Raw genomic sequence first — 18,911 nt, 5'->3', positions numbered from 1 at the left:
GCAACCAGGAAAGAGGATGAATAAATACATAAAGGAAAAGAAATCCCAGTTATATTGATTTTCACCAATTTTATTACATGATCTCTTCATTTACTGAAGAGGGTAGCTGATTTTTTTTTACTTCACAAAGTACAGACATGGCAGATTTATACATGGCCTTATTCTTTCAGTTTTTTTTGTCTTATAAGTCAACTTTTAACTTCTATACTATTTACTCTAAAATCTGCTCTTACTGTTAAATATGAACATCAACATGTATTTCCTATTTTTAATCTGAATCTGCCTCCTATTATTTATTACATTCTCTCTGCAGTGTGTAGGCTCCACCTCAAAGTATGTAATTGCTTCAGAGGTGGAAAAAGCTGCACAGATGTCAAAAGAAGTTTTAAAGATTATATTCAGAATTTATGGATATGGTTAAAATACCCATCTCCCGCTTTGCACCGAGAGCTCAGTGCTCAAAGCTACCAACCCTGACAGATTAACCTCTTGACTGTTTCCAAACTTCATAGAAAACAGGAAGTTGAAGGTATGAAAAACAAACACCCTTTGATGGTTATATTAGTGAGGCCCTTACATAGCCCTTGCCCTTTTTTTACTGCTAGCTTGTTCTCTGTTCGCATAAATCCATCAGGTCCACATCCACGTTCGTTAAGGCCCCGGACCGCTGACCTTTTAACAGGGCCGAGATAGTGAATGGAGCAGCGGGGTGGCTTATTGAAACCACCTGGCCAAGGGGAGTTGCTGCAACTGGAGAGTGGCAGTTTGCCGCTTTATTTAATCTGGATAGACTCAAGGAGCTCCACGGCCATGGCATATTTACTGACCTCAGGGGTCAGAATCTATACGCGGCATCATAACTCTTTTTCATTGGCTGGCTCTTCTGCTGTACACAATTGTCCTGTAAAAGCCTTTGAAATTGAGCTGCAAGATGACCCAGATCTGTTTAAAGGGAAATCCAATGCGAGGTTGCGCAGAGCTGGTTGTGTAACATGTGTTCACTTTATGGTCTTATTTATTTGGGGGCAACTTAGTGCTGTCCCACTCTGTCTCTGTTATACACACACGCTCCTATCCTTCAGTAATCTAAATGAATTCCCCTTATGTTCTAGACTGAGGAGCACAGAGTAGAGGATGGAGATATGGCGTTTATTCAGACCACTCAGTAATACCTAAGATATTTGTTAGGCCTACAAGTCATCTTTATCTTAGACTTGGGAGGCCTATTGCTCACTCTTGATTTCCCATAAGAAGCAGAAATGGGATTTCTTGAACTGATGTCACGGTCCCGTGTGGTCCTGAGGTGAACGTGAGCAAATGTTAGTCATGGTGTTGATCCAGCTGACTCTTCATTTCTCATAAGAGAACATTAAGAGCACCCGGTGACCTTTGGCGTATTGCTCAAGATGCACTGTGATCCAAAGCATATGGGCCCTTGAAGTTAGATGCCTCAGCCATCTTAATGTGGTCTCGTCAACTCCTCTCATCCTCTTGATTTGATCTGGAATCATACAGATTTATAGATGAGGATTTCCATGCTGTTTGTGTTCTTTTTTTTCTCACAGCTGTCAGAGTGGAGAAGAAAAACACTAAGAGGAAAACCACCAAAGACTACTGATAAATCTTTCTCACTCTTATTCAACAATCCACCCCTCAGTCTATTGAACTGATTTATTCTGACCAACTTGCTTTTGCCTTCTTTCCTAGGAAGTGTGTAGAGAGCTCTGGTGCCTTAGCAAAAGCAACCGCTGTGTTACGAACAGTATCCCTGCTGCAGAGGGGACTCTGTGCCAGACAGGCAGCATTGAGAAAGGGGTAAGTCTTAAACTATTTCTCATAAAGGAGCCCTGATCACTAAGTCACAGAATAATCAGATGACTCTTCAATTCACCTCAACTCCATAGAATCTGTTTTTATTTATTATTTAATTTTGCACATTGTTAATTTGCTGTTTCAGGGTTTTATCAAGTCCTTAAAAAGTCTGGTTTAGCAATCTGAATTTTACAACTTAGAGATTTTATAAATGGAATGGAGTATGAAGTTAATGTTTTTACCAATGCATTAACTTTAATCTCCCTTATAAATGTGTTTTTGGGAATAACTGTATTGCTTGTGCTGTATCAAAACCTACATGGAACCAGTAACCACTAATGAGTGAATTGAGCAGCATTTTTAGAAATTAGGTGCACACTCTTATATATAAAACAAGTACTTTGTTAACTTAAAATTTCATGTGATCACGTATGGGTAAGCTCAAAAGTACAACCAAAAAAGTTGTAAAATTGGTATGTTACTACACTTAAAAAGTCTTAAATTTTGCTTGTTTAAAACTGTACTTAGTTAGAGATCTAAAAATTTGCACTGTGTTGAGTTTTATTTAATGACCTGGGTAAATATAACCTTTATGGATTGTGTACATGGATCAGTACCTGCTGATGTGAAATAATAGCGCTCTGTCCTGCGTGCAGAAGTTAGTGTTACCTCAGTGCCTTGGCTTACATCAATTGCACTCTCAGACACACACATGCAAGCACGCCAGGCTTTAGGTCATCAGCCCACTGTTGATGCCAGCCAGGTTAGGGGAGACAGTTTTAACACGGATTACGGCAGCCATTGTCACCGGATGGTCCGAGGTCTAAAAGGGAAGAATAGGAGAGTGTCATGAGCTGTCACCCGTGATTACCATTAGCTCAGTGGAGCCTTTGAGGACCGGGGCCAACGGACAGGGTCCTGGACAACACAGGGGGCCCCAGGTTGAGCCTGGGGGGCTTTGGAACAGCTTTTGGAGCAGCTTTAGGAGAGCCACTGGCATACCCTGTCTGCCCCTGCCGGGGACAGCTTCAAAGAAATATGAATGTCAGCCATTTCTCACCCAGCGTGTAATGGAGAGAGGCCCTTCCAACAGGAGGGGGACGGGGGTGGGTGGGGGGCTGAGGGAGGTGAGACAGAGACAAACTGGCAAAGATGCTGAGGAAAATGTTTAGTGTCTAATATCACCATTTAGATACATCCTCCTACTTGCATCTTCTGTTTGTATCACTTCACCTTCCGTCTGTCATTCTGCCATCTCTCCCTCCTCTCTCTCCTTTCTACCAGTGCTAATCTTGTTTAGACAGTATCTCAGGACGTGTGCAGTGAATGAGTTGCTGAGAGAAAGAGGGCAGTAGCTCAGCATAGCCCTCACCTTGACCGCCTCTGTCTCTATGGCTTCTTAGCCTACTGACACAGTTCAGAGGCCTTCTCTGATCGCCTTCACCTCTCTAAACCATCAACAGATTAGCATGAGGCTTAAAACACTTGTACAGGACCGTGCCCTCATACTGACCATTCAGAAACTACATTGGTCCTGCGTATTGTTTGTTTCACATGTCGTTTTGTTTGGACTGAACTACCTTTAATTTAAGAAGCAGTGAGAAAAAGGTGAAATCAGTTCCTTATCTGCTAAATGAACAAACACACCACAAAAAACAATTCACACAAATTACTTTAATCATTAAAAAAATGTCATGTTTTCATTAAAATGTTAAAATTTCTAAAATGGGGAAATTCACAAGTAGAAAAGTAGCTACAGGTTAACATTAGCCTCCTATGTTAATATTACAGCTAATATTCTTTAGGGAAAAAAAGCAAACATGACAGCCACCACCTATTGTAGCAGTAAATATTTATTTCAAGTCTTCACATGTAGATATACTTTAATGTTGATATTAAATTATGAAGATGTAGTCTGTTAATAGTTTTCTAGCAAGGAAAGCTGCTCTCCTTCTTTAAGCTGGGCTATGATAAGCTAACACCACCCAAAAGCATTTATCTACTTAACTCAAGGATATAAAAATTATTTATATTTTCTTGTCGAACCCAAACAAATAATAGAAAGTGACACGTACGAGAGCAGAAATAACAGGGCTAATGTGGAAATGAAATTATAGGGTGAGTAATGGTAATCAGCTAGTAAGTTAGTGTGTGTTTAAATACACACAGAGGTGCAAAGATTGTGTCACTGAAAGAAGACTTCATCCGTCAGGTTTTGTATAGTCTACATTTCACTACATGCAGATGCAGGTTAATTTACAGTGTGGACATAAAGATGAAAAACTGTAAAAGTGACACTTAAGTATTCTCTGTTGCAATAAATAACTGGATGATGTGTGTCTGAACAATTCCCTGATGTGCCTCAGTGTTTTTGTTGTGAGAAACAATTCAACCAGACTGCGTAACAGCCAAAGTTTCCCTCATTTGTCTGTCTCTCTGTATTTCTGTTCCTCCCCCTCCAGTGGTGCTACCAGGGGGAGTGTGTTGCGTTCGGTACCTGGCCTCAGAGTGTGGACGGAGGCTGGGGGCCCTGGTCCATATGGGGGGAGTGCAGCAGGACCTGTGGGGGCGGTGTATCCTCCTCCATGAGGCACTGTGACAGCCCAGCGTAAGTAGGCAAAGTAAGCCACAGCAAGCTGAACACACACATCCAGGTCCTGCCTACAGGTGTGTGTTTGTGTACATGTGTGTGCGTGTCCTGTGTGTTACATCAGGGTGGGAACAGAGTAAATTAGTTTGTAGATAAGGTGTGGTAAATTAATAATACGTTATAATTTCCAAGGAAAAATTAACTTTTAGCTTTAACGCTCACACAGAGAGGTTTTTCTGAGAACATGAACTTTTAATTGTACACATTTTATCGTCAGCTCCTGCAGAATGTAACAAGTTATTTAGCTAAAGTGGAGATAAAGACAGGGATAAAGACATGTAAAAAGTATATGATGTAGCATCATGTGTAACCACAAATTGTTAAGATCTCATTGACTTTATAAACTCACTTTGTACTGAAGTAAATCAGAGGAATCCATCCCTGTCAAAGTGACAAGTTATAGGTTTTGGAGTAAATGTCAGAGGGCCTAAAAATTATCAATGGACATTAAAGTTTTATGAACCTGATGACACTGCAAAAGCTGCACTCTGTAAGTGCTCATTTTATGGGATACTTAAAACAAGAATATACTATGCTTTTAAGCCAAGAAATAGTGCAATATTTATCTTCAGAAAAATGGACCATTAAAACACTGATTGTTTCACTACACTTTAATGTTTTTTTTTTATTTATGGGATTTTTAGTAGCTGATGTTGCCTCATGTTTGCAAATCCAAGAAGATATTACCAAGTTCTTTTCATTACCGAGTCACTTTGGTGACTTCATGACTGTATTTGTTCAACAAATCGACACATTTCTCACATTTGTAGTTTACACGGTCCCTCAGTTGGAGAAAGGTTTGACGTTTCCTATTTGTTGTTAAATGTTCTATGATGTTACAATGGCATTCTCTCAAACTGAGATGACACACATTTATGGCTGTGATATCCCAATGCACAATCCAAAGGATACAGTTATCCTTGGTCATTATTTTGCTAAATGCAGCCAGAAAATATAACATTCAAGCAAAGTAAAAGCACAGTATGACCTAAGAACCAATGAATCAAGATAAAGCCGACTCTTTTCAATCCTTAATATTTACTAGCGGAGATTTAAAGTGATTATTTATAAGAACTGATATCTACTGAGCCTCAAACTTTTCATTCGTGTGCTCCTGTGGAGAAGGTTATTTTAAAGATGCAGTGGTCAGCACTATCCTCAATGTCAAGCTGAGCATGAAAACATGTCCTTGTGCAGTTTGAGATGTTCCATGTGCAGTAAGTTAAAACAGGGCTGCTTATTTCCCAGCTGTTTCAGCTCACTCTGTCATGTAGGTTATTGTGCTGCTTAGCATTGTTTAAGGGCTTCCCATATGCCCTCATTGCACAAATCATTGTCCAGTGTATCCTTGGCAAGAAAAATTAACCACTCGGGTCTCTAACGTCCTTCATCCTTGCGTTCCTTTGTTTTTTGGAAGCTGGATATTACGTAAAACACGTCACGGCAAGACAAGAGAAAGAGCCAGGGTGAACCAGAGGGAAGGAAAAACAGGAGGAGTGCAGTGGGGGAAGAGGATAAGGCATAATGTGGAACACCTGTGTAAGGTGATCGCTGAGTCTCAGGCATCAGTGCAGGGAGGGAGGCAGAGAAAACACAGGCAGTACAGTCAGACCAGCCTCCAACACATTCATTACACAGCCTGTCTCTCACTTTTTTCTTTGCAGTGAAGTGGAAATAGTCATGGAGGGAAGGGACGCTAATAAAGGGAAGAAGAAGGCAAGAGAGGATAAGAGAAGAAAAATAAACTTTTTTCAGAGATGTAGTAGATGTTTAGTGGAGAGAGGAGTTGTTCTGAGGTTTCATGCTTTAGTCTGCATCCCAAATCTAAATGTCATGTTACACTTAAGAGCTCTTAGAGCAGCTTGGGTTTCATGAATGAATCACTGGCACAGTGCCGGCAGATGGGCACATACACAGCAAACGCAGACACACAAACACACGGCTCTATCCGGCTTTGATTTCTTTTTGTGGCTCTTTCCATGACCATGAACCTAATGTAGATTCCTAAGATTAATTGTTGGGATGTTTTGGGGGTTGTTATTTACAGTGTTAAAAGTGCCCTCATATTTCACTTCCCACTGATCTAAGTCTTCTGTGTCTCTCAGCCCGTCAGGAGGAGGCAAGTACTGCCTGGGAGAGAGGAAGCGCTACAGATCCTGCAACACCGACGTGAGTACATACAGTACATTGCCTTTGGCAGGTCCATGCCTCCCTGCTTTGCTCTGTCTGCTTGCTATGCATGTAGGACCACCTATGGAAGTGGACCACATCAGAATTGAACAGATCAGATTCCATGTGGTTTGTACTGTTCACACTGTCATGGAAAAAAAAACTTGCATTGGAGTCACATATGAGTTAAAAAAAAATTTTGATTTGGGCAAATTCTGCCTGCAGTCTCAACACAGCCTTAGAGGACGCCTGTCTGTTAGCACCATCACGCACTTTGAAATTATTTTGACATGTTTTCAGCCTGGAACGCAGGACAGATGGTGATAAAAATGCATAAGGCAGTATTTCAATAAATGGGTTTCCTAGCCTCTTCTAGCTCACATATTGTTTGTGACTTTTCTCTTGAGTCAGCGCTGATGACAGTTTCACAGTGTATTTCATGAAAAGCAATTCGCAGACCCCTTTTTTAGGTCTGGAGCAATACTTTAAACAAATATTTAACATGGCCGCAAGTTGAAATCTCTGTTCAACTATTTCTAGGTGGCCTTTTTTTTCTCAAGGTGAAAATTGAAATAGTTAGGGCCCCGGTGGACATTCAACCGCAAGTCTTAAAAATAACAGAGGAGAGCAAGCACTGAGTGTTTTATTTGGAAAACAAACAACATCCCTAACCGCTATTTCATCACACTGACCACACCTTTCCCAGGGAAACTGTGCGTCTGTGAGCAGCAGATGCAGATACAATGACAAATACTCTCTCACACACACATAGATTGATGTTTATATCCCAACTATTTTTACACTGATCAGTGGTCAGATATTTTTTGTTAACGGGGCCTCCCTCCCTTCCTGTTGCTACTACGCATGTCCTGTGGGAGGTTACTTTATATTATAAAGATGGCTGTCTCCATTAGTATAACGCTGCATGCCAAAGCTGTAGAAAGAGGATTGGATACAAAGGCTCAGTCAGATGTATTGGTTGCATTAACTATTAAAGAAGCCACATTTGTGGCTGAAAATAATACACTGCAAATTTGTAATATTTGTTCAAAGGACAGACTGTATCAGGAAAATATTGAGGCGTTTAAAAATATACATACATCTTGCACTTTTTTTTAAAGCAATTGTGCCTGTTGGTAAAATAGCTTGAGACAGAGTAGATTGTTTGGTCAAATTTGCAATAAGCAAAAGCAGGAGAATATGACAACCCTTCTTTTCAAATTTTTCCTGTTGTGTAGATGATGAACAGATGAATACATAACGCAAACAATGCTTAGGCCTACTTGCAGTAGTAGCAGTGATTTTTCTTTTTTCTTTTTTTAATTTTTAGATGATGTTTTTCTAATCTTTTTTATATGTGTTACCAAATTTGAATCTCATTTGGTCCCGTGTGTTTGTGCAGCAGATACTTGACTCAGCCTGCATGTCTGATGTGCAAGTTAAAAGCGGCCATATTGGCAAAACACTCAAGTGGCTCAGCTTCCCTGTGGCCTGCTCTGACATGGAACACTTTCAGCATCTGAAATACAGCTTTGACCTAAGAGTTTTTATGTGTCCCAGGGGAGAGTGTTTTGGGGTTTCTAAGAACCTTTTCACACCAATAAACTCTTCCTTTCCACTTTTTTTTCCCTCAAACTCTTATTGGGCAACATCCATGCTCATAGGTGCCAACTCAGATAAGCCTGTCCAGAATCGGTCCCAGAACCAGGTCTGCACCAGCCTGCACTGGGCTCAACTTCTACCTCCTCTGGCTGTGTTTATGCTCCTGAGTACCCAGCCAAAGGAGAGCTTCATTATCCATCATAAATCCACACATGAAAACAAACCAATCCCTCCAAACAAAAAAACACACTGTTCTTAATTAGGAATTCCAAGAAAGACATCTGCTTTAGTGTCTGACAATGAAATGGGACATCTTAAGCTTGTCCAGTTGTTAATAACCATGTTGTCGGCATAAAAACTTCATAAAATAACAGTCATTGGAGATAATTCACTTAAATAGCAACATGTGTCTCAAGATGTTAAAATGCCCTACCAGTGTAATGACATATTTTAGCTTTTGTTTTCCTGATCATTTCTTAATATATGTTGCATGCTTTTTTTTTTTTTTTAATGGATTCCAGCTACAAAAAAGAAACAAATGGTGACCTTATTGTTTATTTTTGTTTCCTTTCTTTTTTTTGTAGGCCTGTCCTGCAGGGTCTCGCGATTTCCGAGAGAAGCAGTGCGCTGATTTTGACAGCATGCCTTTCCGAGGGAAGTATTACAACTGGAAGCCTTACACTGGTGGTGAGTTTTGAGTATTTCGTGCATTGTATTTTTTTTTTTTTTTTTAAACCTTCCTGTCATCCTTTTTGCATCACAAATAACAGACTGCAGGCCATTCTGCCTTGTGTATCCAGTTAACACCAACAGTGGGGAGGTCTCTTTTGATGGGTTGAGATTCTTCAGATTCCTGCACACTCTGCTGCATTCGAAGGTCTTCTCTGGACCTGCTGTTTGTTCAACCTGGAAGATTTTACATTTTGGGCAAAAATCCTGACATATGTAATGTCAAGTGGCTCCCAAAAGCAGGACTCTGGATCAGAACATATCTGACTGCGCCAAAGGGGTGGAAGTGCTATTGTACTATCACAATTATTGGCAGCAGTCGAGCAGAACAAGCCCTGTGTCATTGTTTCCCCAAGTTATCTCCTTGATGTCAGATCATGGAAAATATCCACTTAACTGAAAACATAAATAGCTCAAAGAAAAAGTGATAAAAGTTTGAAGCATGTAAACACAGCTTTATTTTCTTTCAGAGATGGAAGAGCTTAAGTCTGATCTCTTTTATCACAAGGGTATGTTTTGTCCAATCCATCAACTCCTTATTTCCAACGCTCTGTGGGCTGGGAGCCATCATGTAAAAACAGCAGATAACCTGCGTGTGGATGTCAGTGTAATTGTTGTTGGCAGTCGGTGCTTTCTCCGCCGGTGTCAGTGTCAAAGTGACGTCAGGCTGCGGGTTTTAGATCTGAGGGCTGCTGACGTTCCTGCACATGATTATTATTGTCAACATGTGAAAGAAGAGGGTTGCGAATGCTGGAGCAACACCAGTGTCAGTGGTCTCAGGGTGAACTCCGGGTAACCATGGCAACTGCCTGTGTGTATTCTGTGGAACTCAGGTGGTGTGAAGCCCTGTGCACTCAACTGCTTGGCAGAAGGCTACAACTTCTACACTGAGCGCTCTCCTGCAGTGATAGACGGCACCCGATGTCAGGCTGACTCTCTGGACATCTGCATCAATGGAGAGTGTAAGGTAAGAGAGCACAGCAGAGGATACAGACCTTATAATAATTTGCATTTCTAGAATAAATATATGTGATCAGAGAGAGTAATTATCCTTTCCTGTCTCTAATGCTATTTTGAATCTTCTCTCTAGACATCAAGAATAAATAAATAGGAAAGAAAAATAAAAAAATTTGAACTCACCATTTAAAAACTGGTTTACTTAAGCTCAAGTTTTATTTGTGGATTTATTAGTTCTAATAACACTCTACTAATGCTAAAAATAAAGTCAAAATCACCATGCATAAACAAACATGGCTTGATTGTATCTTGTCTTACCAGTAGGATCGCCTCCTTTGACCAAGTTGCTGAGCTCTGTTCTCTCTGATTGGAGAAAAAGGCCAAAGCCTAAGTTGTGATGTGCTATATCTGTCTTTTAAACACTAGTTTGCTAAACTCATAATAATTATTTAATTTTATATATATATATATATATATATATATATATATGTTTAACAGAGCCATTCTACTCCAACTCAGCCCACCAGCCATCTTATGGTCTGCTTTAGCAAAGTGATTTATCATGATATGATGACTCTGGCATTGTGACCCCTGACCCCTGAAAAGACTCCATCCACAGAGGGAATGAAAAACTATTTGCTTAAATTTGAACCATATACAGTATTTATTCAGAGGATGATCAGCCTTGCAAAACACAAAGGATTGACTCTTTGTTCATCGATTCTTACCTGATAAAGGAAAGGTAAAAAAAAGTTACGTCTTAAAAAAATATATGTGATCACAAAGGACCACTTTAAAGACTGAAACTGTATCGACATACTGGTGGAAAGAAAATGCATTTCATAAATATTAGTTTAATGCAGCTCCCTGAAATGAGCATCAATCATCATAAATTAAAATTATGCTGAAACACAGCTAGATTAATCCTGTGTGGCCTCTTGTGATGGTCTTCTGTCTTTTGTCTTGGCCTTCCCAGTCAAATCACAGCTGAGTTACACTTCAGCCGCACATTAGCTGACCTTAGCAAGAGTTTCCTCAGTCTCTGTGCCAGGTTTTTTGTTTTTTTTTTTAATCTCTGACAGCATAGTTTACTAGATACTGATTGCGCAAACATGGCTGCCAAAATACAAAACCACACCATTCTCCAGTGAAGAACAATTAAGCCTTTGAGTTGCTGGTTGTTGCTGATTGTGATCAAATAACTGGCATTGGTCTTTTTGACTCTTATCAGGACTCTGCAGCTTTGGGCAGGATTGTTTTGAGATAAATAAAGCACAAAAATCATTGTTTTTGATTGAATAATAATTTCATCTATGGTACCAGCCAAACATATGGACACACCATCTTATTCTGTGTTTTTTTTCCTTTATTTTTTGTTATTTTCTAACAATGTGGTAGCCGTGTTAAGTTAAATGCACCTCAACATGAATAACAGACAGTGTCAGCAAAGCACATCCACATCATCATATGTCCACATTTATGCTGAACATCCTGACACTTTGTGTCTTAGGAGCACAGACCGGCTGTGACCAAAAATCTCAAAATACACATTTCCACTGCATATTTCTTATTTATATTTTTTCCTACTGGTGTCCCTCAGAGTGGTTACTTGCAGCAATACAACCATGAAGGCCTGATTCATGCTGTCTTTTCAGAATAGTTAATGCTGACATGTGTCTCTGGAAAGCATTAATGTGATCTCTATTCTGAGGAGTTGTAACTGCAGAGGATAACGTCAAGTTATCCTCAGATGATAATAATAATATGATATGCAGAGGTGGAGGTAACTCTGGGTTTTTCTTTACTTTGTGAGACTGTTGGAAGGCTGCAGAAAAGTGTGCATCATTATGTTTGATGAGGTTTGGGACTTTACTTACAGGTGATTACCTCAAGAAGCTGGTACAAGTATGCAAAGCTGTTATCAGTCCAAAAGGTGGCTTCTTTGCTTTTTACACTTATTTTACTTGCTACAAATTCCATATGATATCTAATGACATAAACAAAGAAAAACATGTAACTAGAGGGTGCATCCAACCCTCTGGCTGGTACTGCATATTTGAAAATGCTGAGTTATTGAAAGGAGTTGGCATTTTATACTCTCTTTGTTTTCATGAGCATAAATCATTTTGCATTGTGTGTGTATAGTTGAAGGGTTTTGTGTATTTTGAGAGATGGAGCTGAAATAACCCTTTGGTTCCTCACTTAAGTATTTGCTTTGACTTGCACCTGACCGTACAGTTTGATTCCTGTTTGGCATAAAAATGAAGAATCTGTGCCCACAACATTACTCTGATTCTGAAAGAAAACTCCAACATGATGTGTTTTTTAATGGGAACAGAAGTCAAAGAGATGGAATATTCCTACCAGAGGAGCATTACAGGTTTATTTCCAGTCTGAATCCAGTATGTCTTTTTATTTCAGAGGCTGGCTCTCTGCGTTCACTGCCACACTGTGATAAATCTCTGGAACACTGTCTGCTTGGAAAGATTTCAGAAACACTCAAAACTGCTATGCTGTGCACATGTGTTGGAGAGAGGGAGGCACTACATATAACAGAGAATGATAGAAGTACAAAAATCCTGGTAGAGCCTAAGGAGGAGTGGGAGAGTCTGTGACAACAATAACTCTCCCATTTGTATCATCATGAAATGTTATAAGCAGTGATAAAGAAGCTGTGATGATTCAGTAAGGTTATCGGATAGTCCCAAGACATGAGCTTAGTTTAACACCAGTGTAGTAGTGGGTATAAAACTGATAAGGAGACTAAACAGGTCAGTATTTTTAGTGTATTTAGTAATTTAGTAATTATGTATTAGTGTAATTTCAGTCAGTTCATTCATATTTATTTAAAACAGAACTGAACAATGTGAACTGCACAACAAACTTTACATAAAGTCAAGAGAAAAACCCAATAAATCCTCTGTGAGCCAACAGGAGTTTTAAATACTACACATTTCCTGATTGTCCGTCATCCTAAAATACTGTATAAGAAAATGTAATGGGTTTATCGCTGCCATTTCCAAACTTAGAGTCAGGATCCAAAATGGGTCAACGAGCTGTTTTTACAGTAAAATCCACAACAATAATAGGAAGAGTGTTGTTTGCAAGAGGTTATTAAAGTTGACCTCACCAAAGCTAAGTGAAATTTAGAGAACAGTTTAGATTACACAAAAAATACAAAAAAGATGGACAATAAAAATGACAAAACTTATATAAAGAGAAAAAAAAATTACATAAAGGATGCAACAGTATGGAAACGGTGTGAAAAAAGGCACTTGGAGACAGTCCTTTGGTAGCAGAAAAGTCCATCAGTTTGTTGTTTGAGCTGCCTTTGTAAGTCCTCATTTGTCCTGGTCATTGTTCATTCTTAGTTGTTTCTAAAGTTCAACTGGACTGGTTTTTGTTCATGAAAACATTTCGTCTTTCATTCAAGAGACAAAGTTCTTCAGAAGTCTCTTGTATGAGAGAGGAAATATTTTCAAGAGCAAAAACCAGTCCAGTTTAACTTGGGAAACAACTAAGGATAAAAAGGTTTGTGTAAGTTAGCATTTCAGTAGCTTGTTTCTTGTATCTGTGACTATGCTGGTTCCTGTTACTACTTGTTGGGATGTGAGTCTAGATGTTATCTTACTATCTGTGATTGAGTCTCTGACATTCCAGCAGAGTGGAAATTGCCATAATACTTTTTTTACTGACTTTACCACCATCAGAACAATTCGTGACATATTTATGTAAATTTGGGTTCAGAGGAATTTTGGGGGGCTCGATATGAAAAAGTTTGGGAACCACTGCATTATTCATTTCACTGATTTATTTCTATGTAAATAAATGTCACTATATGCAAAATTTGTCATTGTTCATGCCAAATATTTAACATATTTCAGCACATCTGAATAGTGCTAACCTCATCATTTTAAGACCTGCATAACAGTCATTTAAACAGTCGAAATAGTCGAACAGGGGTGAATAGTTAACAAGACATTTCTCACAAGCTGTTTAGGTTAACCCTCTGAGCTCTAAACCACAACGCAGACAACAGAGGAAACTTCATCTGATGGTGGAGATATATAGATAAATAAAGAAGTGGACCGTGAGTTTTTAAACTAAGATGCTATTTCCAAGATTAATTTTCACACTCTTGTACTGGCCAGACATAAACAGTAGAGGACTGTATGAATGCAAAGCAGGGCATTGTATTCTGTTGACTTCCTCTATAAACACACTTGACAAATATCTCACAAAAATCCCCCAAGCAGTGCCTTATTTGAAGTATTTTTGGATTCAATGAAGTCTGTGGTCTGACCCTTTGTTAACAAAAAAAAAAAAAAAAAAAAAAGTGAAAATATGTTGGATCAAAATCTCAGATCTGTTTTTTAGTTTTCTTTAAATGTGATTTGCTCACTCTAATTCTCTGAATTGGTTTGTTTGGCCTCAAAGCACGTGGGCTGTGACAACATCCTGAGCTCTGACGCTAAAGAAGATCGCTGCCGAGTGTGTGGAGGGGACGGCAGCACCTGCGAGGCCACGGAGGGACTCTTCAATGAGTCTTTACCCAGAGGAGGTAATACAGATACGGTTTCCTAATTCTGGCACTTCTCCTTCATTTATATGGAAGCTTTAAAGCCAATTGGACTCATTTAGTATGAAAAAAGAATAATATGTTTTGGTTTGTGACACATTTTAAGTCACTAGAGATGACTGTGAAGAAAGATGAAGATGGAGTAACTCATTGTCCTCTTGGCAAAGCAACGTTTGTCCAAAAGCCAATACATCCCTGAAGCCAGGAAGATAATCTTTCATGGAAATGTGTCTTTTTCCTCTTTGTCACCCATCGACAGAGCATATGTTTTGGCCTATTTAAAATTATGTTGTAAGAATATAGATCAAAACATTGTGTTTCTCTCATTAATTACATCATGCAGTGAAGAAATCAGGAGTAGAGATAGGGACTTGGTGTTGGCTGCAGCCCGAGGTCATCTATAGAGAGCAAGAGAGAGAAAACATATTTCTCCTTCTATGGTATGGCTAGTAAACCATCTAAAAATACTGTGTGTGCATGTGTGTGTGACTGTGAATAAGGGAGGGGATTGTTTTGTCCTCCTGCAGGATTGCTTTGTCCTTTTTTGGGTGATTCAGAATTTATTCTATATGTGGTTTTACCTAATGTGATATACAATATGTGTCTGCTCTGTGTCATTGGGGAGTTTGAGTGCAGAAATACCACCCTAAATTTGCTTGTCCTTCTTTTCTAGGCTACATGGAGGTAATACAGATCCCAAGAGGCTCAGTTCATATTGAAATCAAAGAGATCGCCATTTCAAAGAATTATATAGGTAAGTAAAAGCCTAGTTTCATCAGTAACTAACTATGTTTATCATTGGAAAAAAGGAAAATAGCTTAATGATTACTCGGCATCCACCATTTTTAGAGACTGGTTCCAAAAAACCCTGGTTGACTTCCACTCACAATTTCTTGTGTAGAAATACTAATGTAACCAAGGGTTTTCTATTTCACTCCTGTTTACAAAGGCAACAATACGGAGCCAACAAAGAACAAAAGGCCAGAACCAAAAGTCAGCTTTACTCCTGCTGTAAGAGCAACAACAGTGGCTGAACAGTGGCTTTTCCATTCAGAGTAAAAGCTCTAAACTGCACAGTTAACATTAACTTAAAATCACTCTGAGCCAACAGGTAATACAATAAAGTTCCTTTACATTGAGTAAGTGTTGATTTTATAGGATTCGTAATGCAAACCTTTTAGTAAGAGCAATGACTATGACACCTAGCAGGTTAGCATCATTTAGCTGATTAAGCTAATATGTGCAGTTGGCTATGGTAGTATGCTAATAACTGGGAATAGCCCAGTAATTACTTTTTTAAATGTATTTATTTAACTATCCCTAACAGTACATGTCACTATTTAATGCAAACTCTGTGTTTGGAAAGTCTTGTGGAAAGATGGTCCTGAACATAAGCCACAACTCTGGCTCCGATGCAAACCACTGGGTGATCAAACACCGTATCTCCATCTCTGTATACTGTCAATGACTGGGACACAAAATATTAAAGCACATCTGAATGGAGAGGTAGCTGAATATGTTATTTTTAAGGTACAGGTGAATATACTTCCCAATATACAACAGCAAATACTAATAACATCAGGTGATCTTGCAACATCCACTCTTTTTGTTTATGTGAAAGGAAACATCTCTTCACCTCTGTGTTTAACATGTGGCTGAAACAAAACCTAAACTTTATCAGTTTACACATGCCTCAAATGTAACTCCAAACCTAAACCTAGTTGATATTATATATTCTTTATTTAACCAGGTGAAATCCTCATCAACATTAAAAATATCTGTCTTTTTATGACAAGAGGTAAGAGAAAACAACTTTCAAAACTTACAAATCATTACATATCTCAGTATACACAGATGCTGAAAAACTTCTAAATTGGTATAGGTACAAGTTTAACAATTAACTTAGTGCAAATTTAGAAGTAATTGCATTAACCAAGCTTATTGTTTTTCCCTAAAATAACAAATTCTAACAGTTTCAGGTCCCTCTATTAATCATTTAATGAGGAAAGGGCAACATATTGAGAAGCTGGCAAGAGGTTAATGTGATTATTAAATTTTACTGAAGAAAAATCTGAATGTGGTATTTTTTAACCCCCTTTTCTAAAGTAAAGAATATGGCTTTTTTTTCTCTCTGTTTTCTTTTCGCACTTTGGTCTGATAAATTTTTGACATGAAGCTGTTTCCTATTATGTGTTCTGTTCTTTGTTAGCAACATTTCCAGCCATTTCCTTATGTCATTGTGAAAAGGCAATTATAAGACGCCATTGTGTCATCCCCTGTTGACTAATGTGTAATCATAAAACAGCACAAAACTGCTGAAAAATATCTCTGCACATGTGATCGCCGCTTGGCATCAGACTCATCTGCTCCACGTTCCAGACTAAACAAAAGGCTGTTTGCAACACTGGCAACATCAGAGTCAAAACAATCAAACAACCAGATTCAATTAAGCCAGTTCTGTGTCTTTTCATTAACAAGAGAAAGACATGTGACAGTGTGTTGAATTTATAACGGATGGTGTTGATGGAGGGCTTAAGTTACACTTTGAACCAGAGAGCTGTGTCAGATTTATAGGGCCGTGGTGACAGCTGCCTGGTCCACCAGGATTATGGGGGATATGATGTCTATATATCAAAGTTTAAAGAGTGCAATTTTGGCTATTGTGTGAACTCAATTTCCCTCCCAAGCAATTTGTAACTTTGTTATAAATTTCATCTGTGACCCCAGTGATAAAGAAAATATTTTTCTTTGTAGGATTGTCTGAGTTCTTGCTATTTAGTTCTGAAAAGTTTGGATTCATTTATGTTTTATTAAAGTAAAACCTGAGCGCAACAACACAAAACAGGTGAAGACTTACATGAACTATGCATTTGAAAATAACAATCACACCATTTACAATCTCTGCCAGATGTGTTGAGAATTAATTTATTGCAAAAAGGATTGTCATATGTTAAGAAAGGGTAAACTATTGTTCAACTAATTTGCGTAAACTCTGCAGAGGAGAATCTGCGACCATGAGCCGCAGAGACAGAAAAGTGAATGGTTGGATCATTTCTCCTCAATTTGGCTCCATTTCAATGCAGAGAAAGTGGATATTTTCAGATTTGTTGTGCTTGGAGACCAGCTTTTGTTTTGACAACCAGACTGAATGGTATTCCTGAGGTTCATCCAGCCTTTCACCTGAAGTGTGTTTTCTCCCTCTTTCTAAATTAGACGTATTTACGTGTCGGTGCACGTGAATGTCTTCCTTCCCAGTGTTTGTTCAGGATTGTGTGTGTGTTTCTGCTCAGTCTGTCGAGGAATAGAATAAAAAGTCGTCAGTGACATCAGGCTGGTTCAGAATGATGATGATTGTGATGAAGATCAACAACGGCAATGACATCACACCAAATGATTGTCTCCACCTGTTGTGTCAGCTACTGTTCCTGCCTGCTTTTGATTTCAGCTTTCTGAAAGGATTTGATTTTTTTTCTGTGGTTCTTTAGCTTTGAAGTCTGAGGGGGATGAGTATTACATCAATGGCGCGTGGACGATTGACTGGCCCAGAAAGTTTGACATCGCTGGGACGGCCTTCCACTACAAGAGACCCTCTGATGAACCGGAGTCTTTAGAAGCACTCGGAGCGACCACTGAAAACCTGGTTGTCATGGTAACGACAATATACTTTTTGTGGTTAAACGTGAACATAAAAAAACTAAAGTATCACATACACAAAGGAGAAGGAGCTGAGTAATTTATTTAATCATACTAAAGGTTCATTAGTTGGGGATTAATTTCTTATGTCAGTTTGGTTAAACAGTACAATGTCATTGTCTATGAAGAAGAGCAAAATTAGCACCTGACATTGAATTGTTTTAGAATTAGAGTTTTTACCCCTCGGCCAGCTTCTGGCCAAAGGGGTATTGTAATTGTTTTGTCGTCCGTCTGTCCATTCAGTGACATAATTGCATTATCTGAAGAATGCATTAAGAGATCTGCACCAAATTCATACTGTGGATGCATCTTGGCATGGAGCAGAAGCCTGTTGAAAATAGGTCACCTTGACCTACTTTTTCAAGGTCAAATAGCCTTGTGCAGTTATAATGTCTGAGTACTTTCACATATAAATATATATGTAATAAGTTTTACACAAAAACAATCTAATCTAAATTATAGTGCAGTAACTTTCAACAGAAAATTACACTATATTTTGCCGAGGGGTACTAAAAGTGTGCAGCACGTTATGTTCTGAATTCTGTTTGTAAAAGTTGTAATCTTTGCAGAACTGACAGTTTTAGATAATTTTTACCTATTTGCTTCTTGGATGTTGGGTTAAGCTGTGGAAAGCTGTATTCACACTGCTGGTCTTAATGCTCAATTTGTGCATGGTAGTACACTTTATTATTTAAATGCGGCTGCTATCAAACCTATGTG

General features: G+C 38.8%; 1 protein-coding gene and 1 long non-coding RNA gene across 2 annotated transcripts in view; one reads left to right on the top strand and one right to left on the bottom strand.

Annotated features, from left to right (window-relative positions):
- The window catches only part of adamts6 (ADAM metallopeptidase with thrombospondin type 1 motif, 6), a 58,831-nt gene that overhangs the window by 25,578 nt on the left and 14,342 nt on the right, over positions 1-18,911 (top strand). Inside the window, exons 12-19 of the mRNA XM_030149898.1 lie at positions 1,708-1,815; positions 4,275-4,420; positions 6,568-6,631; positions 8,818-8,920; positions 9,796-9,929; positions 14,357-14,480; positions 15,172-15,252; positions 17,984-18,147. Of these exons, the coding sequence (XP_030005758.1) occupies positions 1,708-1,815; positions 4,275-4,420; positions 6,568-6,631; positions 8,818-8,920; positions 9,796-9,929; positions 14,357-14,480; positions 15,172-15,252; positions 17,984-18,147 (924 nt within the window). The remainder of the gene's footprint in view (positions 1-1,707; positions 1,816-4,274; positions 4,421-6,567; positions 6,632-8,817; positions 8,921-9,795; positions 9,930-14,356; positions 14,481-15,171; positions 15,253-17,983; positions 18,148-18,911) is intronic.
- LOC115430028 (uncharacterized) lies at positions 1,223-3,078 on the bottom strand. The gene is made up of 3 exons (XR_003936863.1): positions 2,873-3,078; positions 2,482-2,635; positions 1,223-1,501 (listed from the first exon to the last, which is right to left on the bottom strand). It is a non-coding gene; the product is annotated as an uncharacterized LOC115430028 (long non-coding RNA).

The sequence above is a fragment of the Sphaeramia orbicularis genome, chromosome 12 (assembly GCF_902148855.1).
Source record: "Sphaeramia orbicularis chromosome 12, fSphaOr1.1, whole genome shotgun sequence".
Taxonomy (NCBI): Eukaryota; Metazoa; Chordata; class Actinopteri; order Kurtiformes; family Apogonidae; genus Sphaeramia; species Sphaeramia orbicularis.
The sequence above is the reverse complement of the archived record's forward strand: the minus strand, read 5'-3'. Positions and strand labels throughout refer to the sequence as shown.